The sequence below is a fragment of the Heptranchias perlo genome, chromosome 18 (assembly GCF_035084215.1).
Source record: "Heptranchias perlo isolate sHepPer1 chromosome 18, sHepPer1.hap1, whole genome shotgun sequence".
In the NCBI taxonomy this organism is placed as follows: Eukaryota; Metazoa; Chordata; class Chondrichthyes; order Hexanchiformes; family Hexanchidae; genus Heptranchias; species Heptranchias perlo.
Genome location: NC_090342.1, coordinates 8,709,458 through 8,725,468, shown reverse-complemented (window position 1 = coordinate 8,725,468; position 16,011 = coordinate 8,709,458). Strand labels below are relative to the sequence as shown.

The following is a 16,011-nucleotide window of genomic DNA, read 5'->3' as shown; positions in this document are numbered from 1 at the left end:
GGTAGGAGTGACGACCGCACAGTCCCCGTGGAGATGAAGTCCCGTCTTCGCACTGAGGACACCATCCAACGTGTTGTGTGGCACTATCACCATGCTAAATGGGTTAGATTCAGAACAGATCTAGCAGCTCAAAACTGGACATCCATGAGGCACTGTGGGCCATCAGCAGCAGCAGAATTGTATTCCAGCACAATCTGAAACCTCATGGCCCAGCATATTCCTCATTCTACCATTACCAACAAGCCAGGGGATCAACCCTGGTTCAATGAGGAATGTAGAAGAGCATGCCAGAAGCAGCACCAGGTGTACCCAAAAATGAGGTGCCAACCTGATGAAGCTACAACTCAGGACCACATGCATGCTAAACAACGGAAGCAACATGCTATAGACAGCGCTAAGAGATTCCACAATCAACGGATCAGATCAAAACTCTGCAGTCCTGCCACATCCAGTCTTGGACAATTAAACAACTAACAGGAGGAGGCTCTGTATACATCCCCATCCATAATGAAGGCAGAGTCCAGCACGTGAGTGCAAAAGACAAGGCTGAAGTGTTTGCAACCATCTTCAGCCAGTAGTGCCGAGTGGATGATCCATCTCAGCCTCCTCCCGATATCCCCATCATCACAGAAGCCAGTCTTCAGCCAATTCGATTCACTCCACGTGATATCAAGAAACGGCTGTGTGCACTGGATACAGCAAAAGCTATGGGCCCCGACAGCATCCCGGCTGTAGTGCTGAAGACTTGTGCTCCAGAACTAGCCGCGCCTCTAGCCAAACTGTTCCAGTACAGCTAAAACACTAGCATCTACCCGACAATGTGGAAAATTGCCCAGGTATGTCCTGTCCACAAAAAGCAGGACAAATCCAATCCGGCCAATTACCGCCCCATCAGCCTACTCTCAATCATCAGCAAAGTGATGGAAGGTGTCGTCGACAGTGCTAGCATGCGGCACTTACTCACCAATAACCTGCTCACCGATGCTCAGTTTGGGTTCCACCAGAACCACTCGGCTCCAGACCTCATTATAGCCTTGGTCCAAACATGGACAAAAGAGCTGAATTCCAGAGGTGAGGTGAGAGTGACTGCTCTTGACATCAAGGCAGCATTTGACCGAGTGTGGCACCAAGGAGCCCCAGTAAAATTGAAGTCAATGGGAATCAGGGGGAAAAACTCTCCAGTGGCTGGAGTCTTACCTAGCACAAAGGAAGATGGTAGTGGTTGTTGGAGGCCAATCATCTCAGCCCAGGACATTGCTGCAGGAGTTCCTCAGGGCAGTGTCCTAGGCCCAACCATCTTCAGCTGCTTCATCAATGACCTTCCCTCCATCAGAAGGTCAGAAATGGGGATGGTCGCTGATGATTGCACAGTGTTCACTTCCATTCGCAACCCCTCAGATAATGAAGCAGTCCACGCCTGCATGCAGCAAGACCTGGACAACATCTTTCGCCGTTCCTTCATTGTCGCTGGGTCAAAATCCTGGAACTCCCTTCCTAACAGCACTGTGGGAGAACCTTCATCACACGGACTGCAGCGGTTCAAGGCGGCGCCTCACCACTACCTTCTCAAGGGCAATTAGGGATGGGCAATAAATGCTGGCCTCGCCAGCGACGCCCACATCCCATGAACGAATAAAAAAAAAGGAAAACCCGCCAGTGGTGGAAAGCTTTGGGAACCATAGGTCACCTGTTCCTCCCAAGCATGCTACACTCACCATATGTCATGAGGCAAATTACTTGTATATTGTATCCCAAAATATTATTTTCTGAAAGAAATCTATCTAACTTGCATTTAAATAAATTTAAATTATAGGGGTAAATTTTCATCTTCGCCACCTGGGTGGCAATCTGGCAGAGTACATCATCCACCCATTATATAATCCACTGATTTTCATTTTACTGAAATCAACGGAATGAAAGTTGGGCAGATTCTGCAATAGGCGGCAATAAATTCTGCAAGATTACTGCCTAGATGGTGAAGATGAAAATTAATTCCACAGTGTTCTCACAACATGTGCGCGCTCAGGCAAAGCAGAGCTCTGTGCAAGTATACTTAAATGCACACATGGAACTATTTGCACTGATACGTGAAGTCAAAATTTTAACCTTCGCAATGAGTCGACCATTCAGTCAGCGTTTTGTTGAAATTAAAAATGTAAAGTAGTGCTGTCTCGCGATTAAAAAATTAATCAGTTAATCTTGGTTTTAATCGATACAATTATTGTATCTCATTCAAGTTTGTTTTACTACCGATGCTACTATTATCATCAAAAAAAACAACCCAGCATAAAATCCCTGTTTTCCTAATTCTAGATTCATATTTTTAGTCCTTCTTTAGTTTCGTATTTATTTATACGTAACTATATAGAAAAGCTCATAAACTGAGCTGTTTATTGCGAAGAGAACATCAAAAACTTTTGAGCCATCGTATCCAAAAATATCAAGGGATATGGTAAGGCAGGTAAATAGAGTTGAGGTACAGATAGGCCATGATCTAATTGAATGGCGAAACAGGCTCAAGGGGCTGAATGGCCTATTCCTATGATATATAGTTATAACGCTTTTATCAAAGAATTTCATTATATGGAGTCACGTCCCTTGATCTGAATAAGCTACTTGATGTGGTCCAGTGAACATCTGGAGTGAACAGAGCTGCGCAAGCTGTTCCCATAAAGTGATTCTGAGCGCAAGCGGGACATCACTAAATTGGAACATTCTAACATTTTTTAGCTGGAAAAACAGAGCAGTTTTCCAGTTGTATCAGTATGAGTTAAAGTTTATTCTCCGCGTAACCTATGCGATTAACACACGTTAAAAAAATTAATATCCAAAAGAATTAATGCGTTAATCACAGAAGTTAATTGCAATTAATTGACAGCCCTAATGTAAAGCTGAAATGGTGCTATCGCCTTGAAGTGATCTATTTCGACAAATCAATTTATGCTTCGATCAGTTGCCTAAAATTGCAGTTCTGTTACAGATTTTGCACTGGTGCAACGCGAGAAACCTAATTGGCCCATAACAGGCTATTAGTAGTAAAGTGAGTGCTTTACAACAGTGCATAAGGTAACAGGCATACTTGGGTTTAAAAATAATTCTTTTGCTCAAGGACACCTCCAGAAACAGACTTACACCTAATACCATGCCTTTGCTACCTCTAGACTCGACTATTCCAATGCTCTTCTGACTGGCCTCCCATCTTCCACCCTCCCTAAACTTGAGCTCATCCAAAACTCTGTTGCCTGTATCCTAACTCGCACCACGTCCTGTTCACCCATCACTCCTGTGCTCGTTAACCTACATTGGCTCCCGGTCTGGGAATGCCTCGATTTTAAAATTCTCATCCTTGTTTTCAAATCCCTCCATGGCCTTGCCCCTCCCGATCTCTGTAACCTCCTCCAGCCCTACAACCCTCCGAGATCTCTGTGCACTTCCAATTCTTGCCTCTTGCACATCCACGATTTTAATCGCTCCACCATTGGCGGCCGTGCCTTCAGCTGCCTAGGCCCTACGCTCTGGAATTCCTTCCCTAAGCCTCTCCGCCCCTCCTCCTTTAGGACGGTTCTTAAAACTTCTCTGACCAAGTTGTCCTAATATCTTGTTATGTGGTTCGGTGTTAAATTTTGTTTGAAAATGCACCTGTGAAGGGTCTTGGGACATTTTACTACATTCAAGATGCTATATAAATGCAAGTTGCTGTTGCTGTTTAACAAGTTCTTAAGATCCGACAACTCTTCCTTCATGCACAATTCTTCTTTCACAAGGAGACTGGCACGACAAAACACAATAGGCATCCTCTCAGCATACCTACATTGCTTGACTGGTCGATAGGTCTCCATTCACAGTGACAGGAGACTTTTACCCTGGAGGCCAAACACGATGGAGCCAAATAATCCACCAAAAAATTAGGAAACAACAGAAAGAGTTCAATAGAAGTCTCAATAGGTTAGGTTAACCTTCTCTTTTCCTGTCCCAAAAAAACTGATGTTACTCACAGTAACATGAAGGTTAAGTTTAAAAAAACCTAAAATCTTGTTTCAAAGCACTGAGCTGAGAAACAGGCTTTTTTGTTGGCTAAAGCACTTAAAAAGTTAATATATATTCCTATTGTATATAAGCAGTAAGCATTTGGAAAGACTTGGTGGTGTTTGTCAGCTCAATGCTGGGAATCCAGCATGAAGATAGGATGCATTAGGCGAGAGGTTTGATTGTCACGGGTGGCTAGTGAGAGTGCAGGGAGCTGCAAGGCTCACTGTGATAAGCTCAAAGCACAACTACTCCAAATAAGGACATGAAACGGGGGAGGGGGGAGAGGCCCAAAATCCTAAGTGGGTAGCTGGAAACAGTTCAGGTGAGTAACCCCGAGTTTTTTTTATTCATTCATGGGATGTGGGCGTCGCTGGCGAGGCCAGCATTTATTGCCCATCCCTAATTGCCCTTGAGAAGGTGGTGGTGAGCTGCCTTCTTGAACCGCTGCAGTCTGTGTGGTGAAGGTTCTCCCACAGTGCTGTTAGGTAGGGAATTCCAGGATTTTGACCCAGCAGCGATGAAGGAACTGCGATATATTTCCAAGTCGGGATGGTATGTGACTTGGAGGGGAATGTGCAAGCGGTGTTGTTCCCATGTGTCTGCTGCCCTTGTTCTTCTAGGTGATGGAGGTCACGGGTTTGGGAGGTGCTGTCGAAGAAGCCTAGTCTTATTATGACTTTTTTTAGCGAGATTGTACAACTGAGTGGCTTGCTTGGTCATTTCAGAGGGCAATTAAGAATCAACCCATTGCTGTGGGTTTGGACTCACTTATAGGCCAGACCGGGTAAGGACAGCAGGTTTCCTTCCCTAAAGGGCATCAGTGAACCAGATGGGTTTTTACAACAATCTGGTAGTTCCATGGCCACCGTTACTGATACTAGTTTTTTAATTCCAGATTTTATTTAATTAATTGAATTTAAATTCCCCAGCTGCCATGGCGGGATTGAACTCATGACTCCGGATTATTAGTCCAGGCCTCTGGATTACTAGTCCAGTAACATAACCACTATGCTACCGTACCTGGTGAGTACCAAGCCTGAGTGCTAAGCTTGAGGCCAGGAGGAAAGGAAAACGGGCAGGTGGGGGTGGGGGGGCCGGCAGATCCAAGGTCCAAATCAGAATTGGTCGGTTGCAAATGGGTTGGTCAGGCAGTGGAAGCCAGCTTCCAAATATTGGATGAAGGGAATCAGGTTAATTCCAGAAATCAGGTGGGGGAAAAGAGGGTGGGAAATCAGGATTAAAAAAAAAACGGAGGGCAACTGGAAGGTGTAACAATGTAATCTAGTGTCCCGAAGGCTGCAAAATTTTAAAGAATTGTGTCAACCAAATATATATACGATGTGGAGATGCCGGTGATGGACTGGGGTGGACAAATGTAAGGAGTCGTACAACACCAGGTTATAGTCCAACAGCTTTATTTGAAATCACAAGCTTTCGGAGCTTTGCTCCTTCGTCAGGTGAGGAGCAAAGCTCCGAAAGCTTGTGATTTCAAATAAAGCTGTTGGACTATAACCTGGTGTTGTACGACTCCTTACAAATATATATACTTACAACACTGACAGCATGATACAGATATACCTTATAAATGCTGACCTACAAGGGCTAATTCCCTGATCGGGCACTCCCGTTGAGAAGCGGCACTTGCAGGTAGCTTTGGTCAGGAACTTTCTGGCTCGCAGCCCTGGATTTTCCATCCACTGATTTAAACGAATGGAAAATCAGAGGCTCCAGACCTGTGACCTCCCGATCAGGGAATAAGCCCGATAAAACATTACTTCCTTTGTCACACTTTGAGTGTAGATAATATGTATTATAAATATGTTTCTACATTATTGTATTTCTGAAACATTATTTCAGGAAATAAAGAGTCAAACCTGTGAATCACTTCCACCAGAAGCAAAATATTCTCCATGCCTAGAATATGTTACAGCAATTACAGGACCCTACAAATAAACAAATTACTTTTTAGTATGTCGCATCAACAACAAATCCAGTCTGCCACTTCGTATATAATTTTTATTTTAAAACACACTTCTGAAATAATATTCTAAGAAGGAAATATAACTGAAACTGCTCTTTGTAGTCAGCTATCTTAAGAAAAATAGAATTTTTTTTACCCTATGTTTTAACGTTTTTTTATTACTGCACGACAGTATCTATCCCTTCAGATAACAGAAAGTTCATACAATTTGTGGCTGAGCTTACCTTATTGATTTAACAGTAAAAGTTTAATACTAATTTAAAAATAAATCAGACAAATTACACAGGAATTGGAGAACTGTAATAGACCATTTGAAAATGTTATGTGCTTCTATTTTCACCTGGTGTCCATGAAGAGTGTAAAATAATCTTCCTTCCAACAAATCCATTATCTTGAGAGTGCAGTCATTAGATGCAGTGATAAGGTAGTTACCAGAAGGATGGAAAGACAAGCAGTTCACTGCAGCACTGTGGACTGTTTAGAAGACAGGACGGTCAGTCTGATTTAGCAAGCTACACAAATCAATACATTGGTGAGCTTCCTGAATGACAGCCACCAAGAACAATTCTCTCTCATAACTTACTGTCCCCGATCTCTTAGTATAATGCTTGCTGCCTTCATTCTAGGCTGTGTTTCATTCTGCAACATTTTAAGCGCACTGGCATGACCAGATTCCTTACTGGATAAACAGTGATGCAATGACAACCCTCCCATACCATTTGTTGTAAATAGCAATTGTCGATTATGGCAATATGTTGAAAATTAAATGATCATAATATAAATTTACTCATGTATTCCCAGTATCTACAATTCCACACATCTGTAGTTATTCTGATCTTTAAACTCATGGTCAATGATTTATTAATTACTTTCACTTACAAGATCATCATAAAACAAAATAGAAGAGTACTCACTTATTTTTTGCTGAGGGGCATTACTTATGACTTATTTAATTACCTTTTTAAGCAGGTTTTTATTCCTTTGGAATCCAAATAAGACCATAAGAAACAGGAGCAGGAGTTGGCCATACGGCACCTCGTGGCGCTCTGCCATTCAATAAGATCATAGCTGATCATCTACCTCAACTCTACTTCCAGCCTTGTCCTCATATCCCTGATTCCCTTAGTGTGCAAAAATCTATCGCTTTCAGTCTTGAATATACTCAATACTGAGCATCCACAACCCTCGGGGGTAGAGAATTCCAAAGAGTCACAACCCTCTGAGTGAAGAAATTTTTCCTCATCTCGGTCCTAAATGGCCGACCCCTTATCTTGAGACTATGACCCCTAGTTCTAGGCTCTCCAGCCAGGAGAAACAGCCTCTCAGCATCTACCCTGTCAAGCCCTCTAAGAATTTTATACTTTTCAATCAGATCACCTCTCATTCTTCTAAACTCCAGAGAATATAGACCCATTCTACTCAATCTCTCCTCATATGACAACCCTCTCATCCCAGGGATCAATCTAGTGCACCTTCATTGTACCCCCTCTAAGGCAAGTATATCCTTCCTTAGGTAAAGAGACCAAAACTGTACACAATACTCCAGGTGCGGTCTCACCAGAGCCCTATATAATTGTAGCAAGACCTCCGTTAACCATTCCTCAATCCATGCTCACAAATTACCCCCAATCTTGTGTCACAACCTCTTTCATCTCATTTATTATTTCCTCAATGTAATAGAGCAAGTGTCAGCCATCTTTCAAGCTCAATAGCCAGAAAAAGAAATATATACGACACAGTGCTGCAAGTTTTTAATATAATGTACTAGTATGTTCACTGTGATTACAACTAGTAAAAGTATACCATTCAAAGAATTTTGAAACCTAGCCCAATATGACTTTTGAGACACAGCTTTTGAGTTGCAGCTATTTTCCTGAAAAATGGATTGTACTCTATCATGTTTCCCTCTCATTCTCCCGCTGTCTCATTCCTTCCAGCGGTCTTTCTCATTCCCTGCCTCACCATTCAGGCACACCTCCTTGTCTCTTTTCCCAATCACCTTTCCTTCACACTCTCTCACATTCCCTCCTTTGTGCGCACACCCACACACTAAGTAATTGGTCATGATGTGGAGATGCCGGTGATGGACTGGGGTTGACAATTGTAAACAATTTTACAACACCAAGTTATAGTCCAGCAATTTTATTTTAAATTCACAAGCTTTCGGAGATTTCCTCCTTCCTCAGGAAGGAGGAAATCTCCGAAAGCTTGTGAATTTGCCTGAGGAAGGAGGAAATCTCCGAAAGCTTGTGAATTTAAAATAAAATTGCTGGACTATAACTAAGTAATTGGTAGTGGTTCTTTGGCCCAGGAATAGCACCTCAATTCTGGATAACACTATCTTACTTTTTTTTCCCCCATTAAAAAGATTTGTTTCTGTGGCATGGACACCCACCTTTTGTTCCGGACTGGTTTAATGTTTGAGAGCCAACTGTGCATGGCAGGCTTCCCACTGGCTGTCATTGTGCATTCAGTTTGAAACTATTTAGTTTATACTGCAAGTAATTCAAATTAAAAAGATTAGCCAGGTCAGATTGGAGGAAAAGCTGCTCATTTTATTGGCTCTGATCGCATGTTTTGTTATTCTACATCGCACTTTGGAATTGATGCGTGGGCAAGTGTTAAACAAAGCATAAAAAGAGCCACATTTTAGCCAGAGAAGAATCTCGTGCGGTTTGGGAGACTTTGGTTCATTTTTGCCACTTTAAAGCTGCTTTCACTTTTTTTTTAAAAAAAGGAAATGATTTGACTATATTACCTCAACTTTTCTGATGAAGTTTTAAAACCTGCTGTAAAATCTTGTATAAATGTTGCAAGGTAGCAAATCACTGCTTAAACCATTAAAAACATGATGGTATGACTCATGCACCAGATTTTATAGTATTTTTTATTTAATTAACTTTTACAGGCCAACACCAGTGAACCCACACATCAGTTATTTCTGTTACAGTGATGAAGGGACAAAGTAAATGTAGTCTGAGTACAGGGCCGACTGACTAGAGCCTAGAAGAGTATATCTGGTAGCCAGAAAAGAGAATCAGATTGAGACAGAGTATTAGCAAATGAACAAGAGTCAACAAAACAAATAGAAAATATTTACAATAATCAAAGTGAAAGAAGTAGGAAGGGTAACCTGAAGAGAAAAGATTTTAGGTGGAAGAATATGAAAATAATCAACGATAAAGACCAAGGCAAAGAAAAGATCAGTAAAGGGGGGCAATGACAGGAAGATTATGAACAGACTAGAAAGAAATTAGAAACAGGGGCATAATGTAGATATTGGAAAGAAAAAAAGGACAGATTTTGATAAAGTCAAAGCATGTAGAGATAGTTAATCTCAGGTACAACCATTTTACTCAACACTTGCATGCTCTGCAACTGTACTTTACTGAAACCAACAGACCTATTCCTATCCCTTGAAAAAAGGTACCTCGAAAACTATTCAATACAAAAATCAATTCAGATTGCATCAGCAACAGCAGCATCTGAAGGCAATCCAACTATAAATATGAAAGGTATTGTGTTAAACACAGATTTATAAACACTTAACATTCATCATTTTGTTAATAAGCCCCCAAAAAGCTGAAGTAACTAAATCTTTAGTCCCTAGATATTTATTAATGAGTTCATTCAAGAATGCAAACTCATGACATTCAAGTTTTGTTGAATATGGTCATCCATATTCCCAAAAAAATTGGCTTCAATAAAGTTTACAAGTTGTTAAGTATAAAAATGCCACAGTTAATTTTGAGAGTTCTGATCAATTACCTTGGTAATGTTGTAGCATTCTGTTTGTACGAACATCCCAAAGCTTCACAGTATTATCAGTCCCTGCTGAAGCTATACAGGTACCACTGGGGTTAAAGTCCACAAAATTGGCAAACCTAGATTATAATAATCATCACAACTTTTGAGTATCAGTATCCAAGATCTGGTACTATGTGGCATACAATAAAAAGTAATGGAATCATTAAAACACATATTTGAGACAGACAGATAGATAGATAAAATCTTGTGTCCATAGTGTGCCTGTCATACTTCTGCTACAGATGCAAAACAATCTACAAAAAGAAAGACAGTAACTGACCTGGAGACTAAAATTTACAAGCATTTCTAACTACTGTCTGATTGACTGCAGCAGTTCATAAGTAGGTACAATTACCTGGATTTGCCTAGTAAGAGCAGTGGCATTGAAGGGCCAGGCCAGGTAAGCAGCTAAACATTAGAACCAGACTCCAGACCCAAGAATGCATGTGAGTAACGCCACAGGATATCCGTTGGTTGTCTCTAAAATAAGATTGTGGAACATATGGGCCACTACTAATGGAATACCAATATAAAATAATTTAGATTGTTTTATGAAGTAATTAATTTATTTACATCATAAAAGAACTTGGGATTGAAAGAGTAAAACATTTTGTAAAGGAGAAATGTTAATTTACCCTCTATGATCAGTGAAAGTACTGATACATTCTCTGCTCACTTTGTCCCAGATCTTAACAGTTCTGTCATCACTACAGGAAACTATAAGCCTTCCATCTGGAGAGAACCTAATCATCAAAGTAAAGCATTTGAAATAGAGTTAGGACATGTCTTTAAAAATTGTAAAATTACTTGTATATTTTAGCACCATTAAAAGCTGTACTCTTTGGATAAAATCATAAACTTGATAATAGATTTGCTTGCAAGAATGTTAAACCACCCCCCAAAATATTCACTTGCTCAACACTGAAGTACTGAAAAAAATTGCTATGTAAAGTTTAAATAGCACTAATAGCAATATTGGGACTAAGAACTGGCAAAGAGAAAGAAAACGAAATACATAAGCAATACAATTTTCTGCACAACAGATCAGTGTAGTTATATTACAATGTTGTGTGACTGCTATTCAGTAACTGAGATTCACACATCATTCTTAAAAAATATTTGACACAAATTATTGTTGGAAGTAGTAACAGTCAGTCCCCTGCAATAGTTCAGTGAGAATTCCTTCTGCTAGAAGTGCACAATTGGGGAGAACCTTCATCACACAGACTACAGCAGTTCAAGAAGGTGGCTCATCACTACCTTCTCGAGGGCAATTAGGGATGGGCAATAAAAACTGGCCTTGCCAGTGACGCCCACATCCCAAGAACGAATAATAAAAAAAAAATTAGGGACAGGAACCCTGATCAATTTTTTCCTCCTTAACCCAGCAATTGATACCAACTGTAGCACTCCCTACTGCAACCCCAGTTGAAATCACTGCAGACCAGGGATCAAACTGCATAGCTCCGCTACTCACTGCTTCAACCCCTGAGCTAGGGGACCCAATACTAAATTAACAACTGTTATACTGAGAAACTTATGACTCATAAAATCTTATTTTAGCATTAGATGTTGAAATATATTGAAGTGTTTCTTTGCACCAATGTTTAGTCCAACACACATACAACATAAAACTAATGCTGGTTGGTGCAAAATATAGCTCAACACACTGTAGCTGCATTAATATACAATTAATAATTAAGTATTATTAATTAAGTAATTAAATATTATAATTATAATGCCTCAATTGCATTCAAATTATAGCAAGTTGTGATTTAATTCAGCATAAAATCCTTTGTGGGTGCAATCCGTAGTATAATTTCCCATTTTAATGTGTATTAAAAAACAAGGTCATCACAGTTAATTTTAAAATATTTTCATTGTACAGTATGATCAGGTGTAACCAGCTAACTCCATTCCTTTGATTGAACTGCCAATTTTGTGTTCAAACTCTTAATATACATATAAAACTCTCACTATTCTCTATTCCTTAAAATAAACTCACTTGGCAGAACGAACCCAGTTATTGTGCTCTTTAAGGGAAAACAAAAACCGCTGTTGATGAGTGTTCCACACCTTTACCGATTTGTCATCAGCTGCTGTAACCAGATAATTCCCATCACTGGAGAAGTTCACACTGCGAACTGTGGCACTGTGTGCTGTGAATGCAGTTGATGCTCCCTTACTAAACATAAGATCGCAAAATCACTTCATTGTCTTCTAAAACACAAATACCAGAGAATGTGATTTCGATAAATGTTACTGTTATTTTTAATACCTAAAACAAGTGGTGAAAAATCAGTCTGCTATTTTACTGTTAAGAGGAAATCACGTCCTTCAATTCAATTTTCATTTTAGATCCAAATTTAAAACATTTGTTTCATGTGCAATGTTGATGAGTTACTTCTTCACGTGGTTATGAAAAATAAATTATGCACTTTTCTAAACTAAATGGTGTTCTAAGTTAACTAGAACACTAAATTGATATAATTTATCATTCTTTGAATTCTTACAGTATAATAAGCATTGTGTTGAATGGCCTGGATTTTGACTAAGAGATTGTATTGATGTGAAAATTTATTGAAAAGACAAGACTAGATATTAAGAGGGTAAGCCAGCACACCCATGTCATATGCAAAACTATATAAAAGAGGATCCATGAGTGATCTTACAATACTTAGATACCAAACTAATACTTTACAAAATGGTTGGACAGAACACTACTAACCTGTTTTGTCATTCATGTCCCTCAGGACATCCCAAATAGAATTCATTAAATCTTTCGGTTGCAATTATTTTGTGGATAAACACAGCAGCATTTTAAATCCCCTAAACAGCAATGAGAGCAATGACTAATTGGTCTATTTTGGGGATGGGTGGGGGAGGGGGTTAAATTTAGTTTTGGGCTGTGGGTAAGGCAATATTTATTACTCAGAGGCACATAGTGTGGTACTGGAGTCACATGTCGGTCAAGACTGGATAGCATTGGTAAGTACATGAGGGAGAAAGGAATAGAAGGATATGTTGATAGGGTGAGATGAAGTAAGGTGGCAGAAGGCTCGTGTGGAGCATAAACACCAGTATAGACCTGTTGGGCCTAATGGCCTGTTTCTGTGCTGTAAATTCTATGTAATTTTTCCACAAAACAGCAATATGTGCAGAGAAAAGCATTCATGAGTATTTAAAAAAAAAATCTGATCAAATTCCTTTAAAATATTTCATTTAAATTCTCTCTTTATATTAAGAGTTGAAAATCGCATATCTGCCAAGATGATTTCATTACGGAAAATCAGCTTGGCCGATATTTTGCCATTCCTTTACAGTTAGCTCTAGAAACTGTAAAACATCAGCCAAGGGTATTTTATATGATGAAATCATGTTGGCAGAGATTATGCAATTTCTAAAGCTGACTATAGAAGGGAGAACTAGAGAAGTGTATGACACCATATAAGATTTATAATCCAACTATAGAATTGTCTTATGTCTAGTGCAAATCTATTGTGTCATGTCTTCAATGGAGTCACATTTCAGGATGTCACATCTGTAGGGCAAAAATCAGTGACAGGCTTAAACAGAACACTTACATATTATGACTCAAATATTCAATTGACTAAACTTGAACAAATCAAGCTGGTAATTAACAATAAGGAATCAGTAAGTAGCAGAATTCGGAACAATCAAATTCCTGACTCAACTGTTCGCTCACCTATCCTAAGCACTTCCTGGCCTGCCTGTTTATCCATTTGTGTGCCCTGCTCATCTCTCCCCACACTCTAGGTTCTTCCCTGCCCACCTGTTCGCTCGCCCACCCAACGCAAAGTGTGTCACGAATTAACTACATATGCGTCTGCCCCAAATCTTTCTAATCCCGTCTGCCTGCCTGTCCTTCCTGCTCCATCAAGACAAGAAAAAGAGTTAAATAAAAGTAGAGGAGAATGAAAAGTGAGAATTAAAGGAAAGCCACAGTGAGAAGTGAAGTAGGAGGGAGAAAAGGAGAGACAGAGTGAAATGAAGAAGAGAGAAAGAAAAATGGTATGAGAGAGATCCATAACTTTCCATTCACAGGTGAGGGAAGAGAGTGAGAGGGGGAGTACGAGCCAGCAAGAGCATGCAACAGAGCGAGCACTGTGAGCAATGCCATGGGAGGTCCACTTGCTTCACCGTTTCTGAGCAGAACTCTTACAAATTTCTTTAAATCCTTTCAGTGCATCCCCTTGACAACAGTGTAATCTATAACTTGCTGTGAGCAATGCCATGGGAGATCTGCTATTTTCATTATAATCTTGCAACAAAAGAAAACTAGATCTGTAATCTATAAAACTTTCGTATCACATTATCAAATTAAAGATTCACTAGCATTACTCACACATTTGGAGTCCAGAGTCTAATGGTCTTATCTCGGGAAGCAGATGCCACCAGCTGACCTGATGGGGAGAACTGGACACACATCACAGCATCCTTGTGTCCTGCAAATCGGTAGGCTCTGGTTTGTGGCTTCAAGTTCCATATCATAAGGCACTTATCAATTGAGGTAGTTGCTTCAGAAATAACAAAACATCAATATTAGAAGTTTAAGCATTTTCTGCTCAGGTTCCTTATGATCATCTCAGTCAAGCAGTTTGAGCACTTTATTTTTGTGGGAGCTGACTCACATTACCTTATATCTGCATGTACGAAAGCATGACTCAGAGTGTAACAACAGTATCTCTACTTTAACCTCTCCAAAGATGGACTGAGCAAACACTTGACTAGACCAGGACAGATTCAAATTGTTATGCTACTTTGCTTCACAGTAAGGTGAACATATAAAACAGCCATTGCCCAGAACACACTAAAGTCAATCAATATAACCTCTCTTTGTGTAATATACTAAAGGACACGCCACGCGAGCCCACATCAATGGGTCATTTTACCCAACAAACAAGATGGCTTCGAACTATCCTCCAGCATTTCTAACCTCTGCCTCAGCGAAAGCACAGTGTTCTCGTTTACCAATCTGACTGCCCTGGTAGCCTTCCTGTTTCAAATAGTTTCTCTCTTCCTGTGTGTCAGTGTCTTTTTTTTAAGTCCTTATTCAAAGGCAGGGATCCAAAGACTTTCCAACACAATGGGTGTGAGATGTTTTTTCAAATTGCTTTTTGTTTAGTCTATGGGGGAAACATTTCCCATCCACCATGTTAACCACTTTTCATCTAGGTGCCTTTTCGAAGAAAAAAACTTGCATGAATACATTTTGCTTAAAAAAAACGCCAAAAGTAACTTCTATTTAAATTCCTCCTGTAGAAAAAATAGTCAAAATATCCTGGAACATGAAATACTCTTTAGTGAGAGAGATTGGGGGAACATACACTGGTGTATTAATGCTAATAGTTCTGCTGCAAAAGTTATCTTTGCTTTTTTATTCTATTCCCCTTTATTTATAGTTATTTACATTTTTCAGGCCCATTGTATCCTCTTTTCTTTCTTTAGGAGAGATACAGAATAAAAATGATTAAGATACACTAGAAAGACCCAACAGAGGCACCAAGATAAAGAGGAGACACTAGGAAAGGGCAAAAAATAGGCAACTCCTGGAATCAGGAAAAGACAGCATCAGTTTTTCATACATCATCCCTTATGTACAGTGCAGTGGAGCAAAGAAATATAAGTTTAGCTAGGTCACATGAAATCCCCACGTGATAGAAAATGACAGTGAAACAGAAAAGAAACAATGAACACAGAAAGAGCAAAGGAAATGGTACAAAGGCAATATTCTGGCACCCCTTATGTGGATATTTTAAGAATGAATCACTTATGAAGTGCTTCATTTATTAGATTAAAAATATTTTACAAGGCTCACTCCTCCTGCTAATTCTTAAAAGAGCTAGTTCTAGCATTTATTATACTAATTGTAGGGGGTTTGTTGATTCTCAGCAAGACGTGCTACCCAGTTGATAAATACTGCATTATCTTCCTTGTCATTATTCTGTAGCACAGCCAGAGGCCTGGCTAATCACTTGCTAATACTGTACTTTGCCCTTCCAAATGATGCATCAGATACACTTGATTAACTTGTGCCCACTGTCTGGTAATAAAGTCATACATTTCATTGCAGGTCGCTGTGCTTTGTCTGCCATTTATATATATATTTTTTAAACCACTGATATTTTAGACCTAAAGATTTACAAATTTCATTCATTTTAAAGTAAGAATAA

The 16,011-nt window shown here is 39.7% G+C and overlaps 1 protein-coding gene across 2 annotated transcripts in view; it reads right to left on the bottom strand.

The window, feature by feature from the left end:
- The window catches only part of LOC137334562 (POC1 centriolar protein homolog A-like), an 82,012-nt gene that overhangs the window by 47,322 nt on the left and 18,679 nt on the right, over positions 1–16,011 (bottom strand). For both annotated transcript variants that reach the window (XM_067999327.1, XM_067999329.1), the window contains exons 3-8: positions 14,184–14,355; positions 11,823–12,002; positions 10,453–10,560; positions 9,779–9,894; positions 6,351–6,484; positions 5,904–5,972 (exon numbers count right to left, since the gene is read on the bottom strand). In XM_067999327.1, coding sequence (XP_067855428.1) covers positions 5,904–5,972; positions 6,351–6,484; positions 9,779–9,894; positions 10,453–10,560; positions 11,823–12,002; positions 14,184–14,355 — 779 coding nt within the window. The remainder of the gene's footprint in view (positions 1–5,903; positions 5,973–6,350; positions 6,485–9,778; positions 9,895–10,452; positions 10,561–11,822; positions 12,003–14,183; positions 14,356–16,011) is intronic.